Source organism: Microcebus murinus, chromosome 15 (genome assembly GCF_040939455.1).
Source record: "Microcebus murinus isolate Inina chromosome 15, M.murinus_Inina_mat1.0, whole genome shotgun sequence".
Taxonomy (NCBI): domain Eukaryota; kingdom Metazoa; phylum Chordata; class Mammalia; order Primates; family Cheirogaleidae; genus Microcebus; species Microcebus murinus.
In genome coordinates, this window is record NC_134118.1 from 23,473,701 (window position 1) to 23,484,820 (window position 11,120).

At 39.9% G+C, this 11,120-nt stretch overlaps 1 protein-coding gene across 1 annotated transcript in view; it reads right to left on the bottom strand.

Annotated features, from left to right (window-relative positions):
* The window catches only part of LOC105858327 (cytidine monophosphate-N-acetylneuraminic acid hydroxylase), a 91,123-nt gene extending 81,211 nt beyond the window's left edge, over window positions 1–9,912 (bottom strand). Inside the window, exon 1 of the mRNA XM_076010500.1 lies at window positions 9,511–9,912. Within this exon, the coding sequence (XP_075866615.1) occupies window positions 9,511–9,603 (93 nt within the window). The 5' untranslated portion in view covers window positions 9,604–9,912. The remainder of the gene's footprint in view (window positions 1–9,510) is intronic.
* Between the last annotated feature and the right edge of the window lie 1,208 nt (window positions 9,913–11,120).

Consider the following 11,120-nt stretch of genomic DNA (forward strand, 5'->3'; position numbering starts at 1 on the left):
TAAGAATTTTAGTGATTGGTTTATCTGCCCTAATGCAAATATATGGAAAAGCCCAAGTGGACTAGTACGCAAAAGTATGGTATGAGGACTAAGTGCATACAAAGGGAATCCAAATCAGGTAAACAAAGGAAAACAGACAGTAATGAGTCTGTTATTTACTCCTGGCTAAGGGTGAAGCAAGTATCTGAGAGACAAGCAATAGTTAATTCATATTAGAACAGCACTCTCTAAAGTTGATATTTTATTGCTGCAGATTTCATATTTATTACATGTGTAATAAATTCTACATACGCCTCACTTTGGAAAAGGAAGTAGGAAACCACCAGCAGTAACCAACCTCTGACATACACAAGAGCTGAGGGAATCCACATCATTTGCCAATGCTGAGGAACATAGACCTCTGTTTAGAAATAACAGCCATCTATTTTCTCTTATAGGAGAATCATTAGACATGCAAAGAAAATTAGCTACCAGAAATAATAACAACTTGAACAACCAGGGCAAAACTATCTCTCCCCAAACTGGATTTAATAAAGTAAACAACGAAAAATTTTCAAAAGTATTTTTAATTAGTGTATCAAGGCTTGAAGATTGTCACTTTAATAGCAGGAACCTGAATTATTTTAAGGAGAGAACAAGTGTGGCAACATCTTTTTTTTTTTTTCAGACAGAGTCTCACTCTGTCCGCCAGCTAGAGTCCAGCAGTGTCAGCATAGCTCACTGCAACCCCAAACTCCTGGGCTCAAGTGATCCTCTTGCCTCAGCCTCCCGAGTAGCTGGGACTACAAACACATGCCACCATGCCCAGCTAATTTTTTCTATTTTTTGGTGGAAATGGGGTCTCACTCTTGCTCAGGCTGGTCTCAAACTCCTGAGCTCAAGTGATCCTCCCACCTTGGCCTCTCCCAGGGTGCTGGGATTACAGGTGTGAACCACCACCCGGCTTAGCAACATTTTTTTGACTTAAGTACACATCAAGAAACAAAGAAGACTTTAGAATTCAGGTAAAGGGAGTTCAGTCTGAGAACAAACAAGAAGATAAGAAAGGCAGAGAAGAGAGGCACTTCTCAACATGGAAGGAGAGGGCCCCTGATGAGACAGGTGATGGGGCAGATGGAGGACTTTTAAGACCAGGTAGATGCTCTCTGGAGGGCTGGGGTGCCACCTCCTTCACCACGTCAGACCTTCAGCAAAGTGAGCCCCACACAAGGTAAATGCTAGGAACACCATTAGGGGAGAGAGTGTATTCCATATCTGGGGCATGATGGGCTGTAAGAAGGGGAGAAATCAGGAGATGCAGGCCAAAAAAAAAAAAAAAAAGAACCTAGAAGGGACCAAGTACAAAATTTCTCAGAATCAAAAAGAAACAAAAATCAATGTTAGGGGTAGCAATAAATTTCCCATCAGGAATAGGACTGAGAGTTAGACATTTTATTTAAATCTCACAGGATACCATGACCTTCAGGAAGACGTTGCATAAAAGTAAAGGGGTAATAAGAGAACAAAAAGGTTTTTAAAATAAAAGCATGAGTGCCAAAACAAAATTTAAAAAAAGAGTAGAGGCCTTAAGTAGCACAATAATATGCCAAAAACCAAACTTATAATCTGTGAAATATAAAACCAATTTAAGAAATATCCCAAAAAAGAGAGAGACAGAGATTATAAAAGAAAGTTAAGAAATAGGAAGAATGATATATGATAACTAATTTCTATATGATAAGACTTCCAAAAAAACAAAGAAAGAAAACAAATAAAGAAGGAATGATCAAAGAAGTAATAAGAAAAAATTTTTCTCAGCTGAAGAAAATCTAGATTTCATATTTAAAGGACCTAAAGACTGTTGGGCAGGAATACTGAGAAAAGCATCTGATGAAATCTATAAATGACAAATAAAAGTCCTACAAGAAATCCTACAAGCTTGCAGACCACTCCTCTACTCCCCTCACTGTTACCCATAAAAGACACCCCCTAAAAAATCAGGGACCAGCCAAGAGCAAAGAAATCCACTGGCATCGCCCTCTCGTTTGCAAACTAAATGCCAAGAAAACACAATGGAGTGATGTTTACAGAATTCCAAGGGAGAATTCCACAGCCAAAAGATGATTCAAGCATGACCATAAAATAAAGGCCTTTTCAGACTTGCAAAGACTTTGAATACACACTTTCCAACTGTCCACTTAGAAATCAGTTCCATGGTATCCTGACACTCTCAGTCTCAAAGTCTTTGGTGAATCTCCCTGTAACAGAAAGCTCCATCTCCCAAAAAGGTCTTCCAGCCTTCTCTGGTGGAAGGTTGTAGATACTCTCGCCCACACAGCACACCTTGTCTCTACGCCTCTAAATATTGTTCCAATAAAAAGATCCCTGAGGCCGGGCGCTGTGGCTCACGCCTGTAATCCTAGCTCTTGGGAGGCCGAGGCGGGCGGATTGCTCAAGGTCAAGAGTTCAAAACCAGCCTGAGCAAGAGTGAGACCCCGTCTCTACTATAAATAGAAAGAAATTAATTGGCCATCTGATATATATATAAAAATTAGCCGGGCATGGTGGCTCATGCCTGTAGTCCCAGCTACTCGGGAGGCTGAGGCAGAAGGATCGCTCGAGCCCAGGAGTTTGAGGTTGCTGTGAGCCAGGCTGACGCCACGGCACTCACTCTAGCCTGGACAACAAAGCTAGACTCTGTCTCAAAAAAAAAAAAAAAGATCCCTGAGATGATGACCTCTTTAGCAACTATCTTCTCTTTTGTTCTCATCAGCCTAGTTACCTTCATTCCTTTTCTCCACTTGCTAACATTATTCTTCACCCTAAGACAATCTAGCTCCTCACAGTCCCCTGTAACTGCTGTCCTGAAGGCCATCGGTGACATCCATGCTGTGAATCCCAAAGAGCCTTTGTCAACACTTAACTGTAGTTGGGCATTCCTCATTACACTCAGTACTGCGGCAACCTTCTTCTTAAAACTCACTCGAAATCTGAAGTATATTTTCTCCTGTGTCTCCAGAGCTCTTTTTTTGCTTTGTCTAGTTTTTTTCTCCATTTCTTCTACCTGACTTTGGCTGTTGCTGTCTCCCAGGCTTCCTTGACTCACAGTTCTTCTGTCACTACAGAGACTTTGTCTATCTTACTCATTTGTTTCCAGAGATTAAAACTTCCTCCAGTAAAAAGAGGGATTTGCCAGAAAGATCCAGGTGTATCTCAAAAAACCTGCCATAAGGACTTTAGCCCATCTGGCCTCATGTACAGCTGGAACCTCCTGCTGTTATGTCAGTATTAGGGAAAAACACTTATCCCCCTTTCTGCCTATGTGGGAGGAGAAGGAAAACAAACCCAAGTGGCCAGCCATTGGCATTCACAAGGTCAAGTGCAAGGGTGGGCAAGGCCACCGAGCTGAATGGCATCTTCCACTTCTCTGTTCCACCCAGGAATGGCAGCAATAAGGGAGCAAGGCTGACTTTCTTATTTAGGCTACTGTCAGACTCAGAATCTCCTCTGCAAGCCCAGGCATATTCTACAGACACATTGGAACGTGTAAGTCCTGAAACAGAAATCCAGAATGGGAGAGGTAGAGGACCCCACTTAAGCTTCTGTCCTAAGTCATGTTCTCTAATTAGCTTTTATCAAAGAAGCCCACACCGGGATTTAAAAAGTATTATACTGATTAATAAAAATCATTATTTCCACCCAGTTGCAAGTGAGCCTTTATGTGTGTGCTTGCCCTATTTTTAGAACCTAGAGAACTCTCTCCCTAAGTAGCACTAGTGAAACTTGAATTCAATCTAGGACTGTGTTAAATTATGAGCTCTGGAAGACAAACACTATACTATCATTTTTTATTGCCCATATCCGGCAAAGAGCCTAGACCAGAGGTACACAGTGAATGTTTAATAAATATTGGAAAACAAATTCTTATCATATTCCTTTGTTAGAAGTATAAATTAGTTTGCTTCTATAACATCTTTTAGACCTGCTTCCATTTTCCCTTCCTACAAACACTGAAAGGCCATTTCCATCTCATTTTCTCGTTCCTAAAAGAATTTCACATGAGCAAATATTTTTTAAGTATTTTGAAATTTCAGGAAAATAAGTAAGTATAGAATAATTTTTGCCAACCAATATTTAATGGCGTCCTTTGCCAGTGCAGAAGAAAACTTCTTTATGTAAAAAAAGTGTTTACTTGAATTGGTTAATTTTCATATTTGTATTAAATTTAACAGCAACTGGATGGGGAAAGGTTGGAGGTTGTGTCATCTCTTCGTTTGTTATTCTGTTCACAGCCTGTGCAGATGAATTGCATCAGATCTGACATAAAGTGGACTCAAATGGGTGAGCATTGTTCCTTTCTTGCGGTGTGCTGCTGTGGGGTTCATCTTCCTTTCTGGACCAAGGAGAAAGCTAAGAGGGAGGGAATTCATTTTGTAGTAGTTTTTGACTTGCCTGTTATAATTTGCTTTGCTTTTTATCCCAATTGTGACTAATTTCAGCCGAAGGCATAAACTGCCAGAGTCACGAGCCAGACAACTAGCCAGACAACCCTGCCATTCCATAGCTATCAGTCATTTTAAAAATCTATTTAAGAAGATTGACCACAAATTGGCCCTCAACTCCCTAAGAATGCAAGCATTTAGTCTATATCCTCAAGGGAACACATCTACAGAGACCTTCCTACCACACATGACACGTCAGTCCAGCTAAACACTCGCAGGGCATCTGTTTATTGGTGCTAAGTCATACATTAAGTGCTAGGGATATAGATTCAAGCAAGATACCGTCCCCCCCTTCAGGAGCTCACAGACCAGTGAGGGAGACAGACATCCAGCTGGAAAATGTCAGTAAAATGTCAACAAAATGTGACAATTGACCAACTCCTCTACCTTGGTTCTAGACATCCTCCTCCAGCCCACAGTCTCAGGAACCTTAATCTATTGTCTTTCTCGTCTAATTCTCTAATCTGTCTCCTCTGCTTGCTCCTTCCTTTAGCATTTAACATATTAACTTCCATGTGAGTTATATTGAACTCACACTGGTTTTGGGGCCTCACAAGGCCTGGGGCCTTGTGAAGCATACGTAACTCATACATCTCCCCACCTTGGGAGCTGCAAGAACTATTTTTCAAGTTGCATATAACTCATGCACAGAAAACAATAAAAAATAACAAATTTTTCATTAAATTAGAAAGGATTGTTTTGTTTTTGAAGTTTTTTTTTCTATTTTTGTAATAAAACACTGTGGCCCCAAGGAAAAAAATTTTTTTCTAGTGTGGCAGTCAATGTGTTAAATATGCACAAGCCTCTCCCATTTTGGAAACTATAAAACTATAATTCTTTCTTTACTCACTATTTCCCTCCAGTAATAATGCTTTCTTTTCACTCTCATAGCCAAACTTCTGGAAAGAGTTGTGTTATCTCTCAATCTCTCTTTCGCTTGCTCTCCCCCATTACAATCATTCCTCAGCCACTCAGTATAGATTTTATCATCATTCCACCAAAATGTTCTCCCTCAGGTCAGCAATATCTTCCACATCATGGTATTCAAACAATGTGTTTCAGTCACCTGCTTCCTGGACATCTTGGCTCTATTTGGCATGGTTGACAATGTTTTCTTTTGTAAAAGACTCTATCCCTTTGGGCTTCGTGGAACCATTCTTGATTCTTCATCCTCCCTTATCCCCTGAATTCCACAAAACACCAAACTCCTTCCCATTGAAGTGGCTACACCACCCTAGTTCAACCTGTGTCACACTCATCAGACCCGCAGCAGGTACGTCCCGACTGGCCTTTCTGCCTCTCCCCTCGCCAACCCCACCAGCAACCCACGTGCTGCGTTGCAGCCAAACGAGCTGTTAAAAGTCTCAAATTTGATCAAGTCTCTTTCCTCTTTAAATTCTTAATGATTTCCAACTTCCCTGAGGATAAGTCCAAAATCCTTAGCATGGCCTATAATGCGCATCCTGATCTGACTTGTGCCTACCCCTCCAGCCCCCATTGCTCTCCTGGCCCTCTCTCCATTCTGGCCAGCAGGACTGTCTTATGGTTTTTCTAACATTCCATGGACTTTCTCATTTCAACAGCTCCCTCTGCTTGAAATAGTCTCCCTCCCCATGGGTGGCTGGCTAAGTCCTACTCAGATTTCAATTTAAATGCCATTTCATCTAGAAATCTCAGATTCCCAAGGATTTGGCTAAATCCTAATATGATCGTACAACTTGTAGAACTCTCTGCATTTCTTCTGAACACTTGGCATATCTACCCTTACTTATTCAATGTCAGTCTTTACCCCTAGCCACGACTGACTAAAGGCAGGGGCCATACTTGTTCATTGTGGTGTCCCAACACATAGCTTGGTACATATTTTTTAATGAATGAATGAATACATGAAATGCATTAAGAACAACTAAAAGGAACAGCTAAGCCAATCTGTAACAAGGAAATGAGGGCCATTCATTTTCCAAATCCATAATACTATAATTTCTTGAGGAAATGTAGACAAAACCAGAGGGAGGGTGTATAGAAAGAGCTGGATGCTTGTAAAGGACAGCTGTATTTACAGAACAGCTAAACAGGGTTGAATAGGCTTAAAAGAACAATTGTCATTCTAGAGTGTTATAAAATTCAACAGGATCTAAGATGTGAAGATATCAATAAATCTGGCCCACAGTACAGTTCATACTCTGAGGGGACATCTGTTACATTAGATGAATTTACGTTGCATATGTTTAGCTAAATAAAGGATAGACACACAATAGCTTCTAGGATGGGTCATTTGGAATTAGCTCATCCCCATAAATCAACACTGCCTGGACCTAAAAGAATTAAGACTTTATGCACAGGAGGATTTTACCTTAAAAAAGGAAGAAATCCAGAAAACTTTTTAAATTGTAGATGTCTAGAGCTGCAAGGGACCTGATATTATCCAGTCCAACCCTGACACACCTCTCAGCCCCCTACCTCCAATGTTGTACAATATAGGAAGCTGAGACTCTAACAGGTTAAGCCACTTTCCTGCAGTTACTTATCTAGCTAGTGGAAAATGTGGTAATAGAAACCAGGTCTCTATTTCAATGAATCTTAATTCTTTGTGACTCCTGATTCTCCAATGAGACTGCTCCAAACCATACCCTGAGGAAGGTTTTCAGGAAACTCTTACCTTCCTCCAATCTCTGATCCTGATTCATTAAATAGCATATCCTGCATAAAGAGAAGCCTTTGGCTGTTGCTAACACCAATGACACCTCCCCCTCACCACCAGCACTGCTGAGAATCTTAGGAGTTGATAATAGCAGTAACTGAAGAGCTTTGAGTAACTCCTTGAAATGGTATTCTGTTCTGTGGCATTATGTAACATTGCCCTAATCTGTCCTTTGTGACTATCTCCTTGCTGTCAAAGAATGTTTGAAAAACTTCTTGTGTTATAAAAAATTACTAAAGATGATACAGAAATTCCACTTCTAGGTGTATACTCAAAAGAATGGAAAGCAGGGACTCAAACATATACTTTTACACCAATGTATAAACTGTACATTGTGCTATTCACTGCTGTACATTGCAGCATTAGTCATGATAGCCAAAAGATGGAAACAAATCAAGTGTCCATCAACACACAAATGAATAAACAAAATGTGGAATATTATTCGGCCCTAAAAAAGGATGAAATTTTAAAATATTATGCTAAGTAAAATAAGCCAGACATGAAAGAACACATATTGTAAAATTCCACTTACATGAGGTACTTAGAATAGACAAATTCATAGAGATGGAAGTAGAATACAAGTTACCAGGTGTTGGAGGGAGGAGGTATTAGGCAGTTATTGCTTAATAGGTACATAGTTTCTGTTTGGATTGCTAAAGTAAATTAAAATAGAGACCAGGCCTGAAGAATCCCTAAGTAGACTAAACCAATTAGGCTTTATACCTAAACCTTGCTTAATTTGCAAACTGAACCTCAACTTGGGCTTTTTTATTTTTTGGAAATGCGTATGTTAAAGAAAAACAGAGCCGGACGCAGTGGCTCACGCCTGTAATCCTAGCACTCTGGGAGGCCAAGGTGGGCAGAATGCTCGAGGTCAGGAGTTCGAAACCAGCCTGAGCAAGAGCAAGACCCTGTCTCTACTGAAATAGAAAGAAATCAATTGGCCAACTAAAAATACATAGAAAAAATTAGCCAAGCATGGTGGCTTATGCCTGTAGTCCCAGCTACTTGGGAGGCTGAGGCAGAAGGATGGCTTGAGCCCAGGAGTTTGAGGTTTCTGTGAGCTAGGCTGACTCTACGGCACTCTACCCAGGACAACAGAGTGAGACTCTGTTTCAAAAAAAAAAAAAAATAGAACTTAAGCTCACCCAATCAAAAGTAGCCAACAAACTTATAATCATATAACTAGGGATTTTCCAACAGGATCCAGGGGTCCTCAAACCACGGCCTGTAACCCAAGGACATTTATCCGGCCTGCCAGGTGTTTTTGCCGCTGCTGCCTGTCCTGCTTAGCAGCCGACTCATCCTGGGCCCACAGTGCGCATGTGTGGAATGTGCACTGCACTCTCCAATGGCCCTCCAACAGTCTGAGGGACAGTGAACTGGCCCCCTGTTTAAAAAGTTTGAGGACCCCTGGATAGACTAAATAAGGCAACTGTATAACTGTAGCCAATGAAATATTCTCTTGTTTTATCTTTCTGTTCATCCTATAAACCTTCCCTCTTATGTTTCCTCCGTGGAGCTCCTGAGCTGCTTGTTTGAACCTGTCCAATTCTTGAAAAATTTTTTCCTCAAATAAACTCTTTGAAAATTTTGTTGTGTCTGTTTACTTTTTAACAGGGATTATGAAGAATTTCTGGAAATAGAGGTGATGGTTATAAACCTTATAAATGTACTTAATTCCACTGATTGTATACCTAAAAATGGTTGAGATGGCAAATTTTACGTTATATATATTTTAGCACGGTAAAAAAAATTACTCAACAATTTCCGGTTCCAGTCAAGATGGAAATTCCCATTCCTCCCAGATCTTTCCGCTTACAACTAAAAACCATAAAAAAACAAAGAAATAAATCAAAATCGAATACTAAAACATGTCCAAGCAACCATTAGAAGGTACAAAAAAGAGAAGCAGAAGAACAGGAAACAAAAAGAAAACAAAAAACGGCATGACAGACATAAGCGCTAATATATCCACAAGTCTCTTAAATGTAAATGGCCTAAATACACCAATTAAAAGACAGAAATGGGCAGCAAGGATAAAAGTAAAAACATGATCCAACAATATGCTATCTAGAAGAAATTCACTTTAAATACAGTGACACAGGTAGTTTGAAAGTAAAAGAATAGAAAAAATATATGCTATGGAGCTATTAATCAGAAAAGAGTAGGACTTGGCTCTATTAATATCAATGCAACTAGTAATTCTTAATTTTGAACCACACTTAAAAAAATCTAGCTTGTAGATAGAAAAAAACTAAATATTTAAGACCAAGTGAGTTTCTATTACTATTTTCCAAATAAGCCAACATCAATAAAGCACATTACCTTATCTAGTTTCCCTCCTAATAAAACACTAAGGTCCTCTTCCTGTAAGCTGTGAAGACTGAAATATGCTTGGATGATAAATAACGAATACATTCATTGCATTCTCTTCCTTTTTAGTAACTCTGGGCTTCTGTGTTGTCGAAAGCTGCCACACAAGCCAGTCAAAGCTCTCTGCGTGGCTGTGGTCAATCTAGGATCACATCCATTCCAGGGGCACTCCACAGTGACTTTCAGGAAATTAAAGATACAGACTCACCCATTGTCCATGGAATGAGAGAAGTTAGTCACCATGGTGGGAAGATTTTTGTTTAAGTTGCAAATTGCTGTCCCAGAAACCAGCAGTTTGTGGTTAATTCTCTTATTTCCTCTTCTTCTTCTGTTTAAGTCCAAGGGCAGAGAGAGATCACTGATCTGACGCAGAAGTCTGCATCTGCATAAGAACAGTGTTTGTCGGGCCTGGGATCTTCCTCATCTCCTCCTCCTCGTTTATGCTGTGAAGACTGTGGCACTGGGTATTATTTTCTTTCCTATGAAGCCTGTTCCATTTCTACTTTCCAAACTCTTTAGGCCTTAATTTCTTACATAAACACAGATTTTTATATAAACATTTTTAAGTTTAAGAGAGGTAAATATTGTGAAACTATGAATATAACTTCCAGAATTAGAAATTAAATGCAAAATTGTGAGAAAAGGGGAAAAAAAACAGCAATGTATACAGCCTTCCAGAGATAAACTTAGTGAAGAATATATGATAGTGACAAACATTTAATGAGTAGCATGTGCAAGAAATATGGATATCCTATTCAAGTAGTCAAGTTTTGTGTCCAAGTTCTGCATGTGGAGGTCCCAGCTTATGATGCAATAAAGACATTTCTAGCCATTTGTCTTCCTGGTGATCTTTCTAACTACCAAGAAAGCATTAAGAAGAATATTCTAACTTTCTGTGCAGTCAGATGTATGGTCAGTGATTTTGGAGTTTAGAATAAATATGAAGGAAAATAATTTTTCCTAGGGTATTCACTTCCTACCAAAAAATGAAGTATATGTGATTAAGTAGTGACTAGACTGAGACTCTAGGTTAGAGAGATAGTTAAAGAGATATCTCTCTCTCATCCCAGGGGGTCCAATCTCATATTAGTATACATTTTTTCTGGTGGTAAATATTTGACCAAATATCTTTCACTTTGGAAATTTTTAAAAAAATGAGTTTATAGGAATTAGGGAGAGTGGCAGATTCTATTTTCCCAAGATGGTTGCACTGATACAGTTATCTCTTCCCATGGGCTCTTTGCAAGTGTGACTGACAGTCTTCCCACTGAGGTGTAGGTGTAGGCTAGCATTCCCTCTCCATATATCTAGGCGGGAGCTTGTGACTGCTCCAGACAATAGAGTATGATGCAGTGATTCAGTGTGGCTTCTAAAGCTAGGTCCAAAATAGATACAGCTTCCATCTGGCCCTCTCTCTTTGGGGCTGTCCTTGGAAGCCAGTCACCAAGTTGTGAAGAGGCCTGGGCCACGTGAAGGGACTACATGTAGGTGTATGGCTTGGAGTTGTTATTGCCATGAAGGGTAAGCCTCTATTAATCCCAGACATCTGAGGGAGCAAGCAT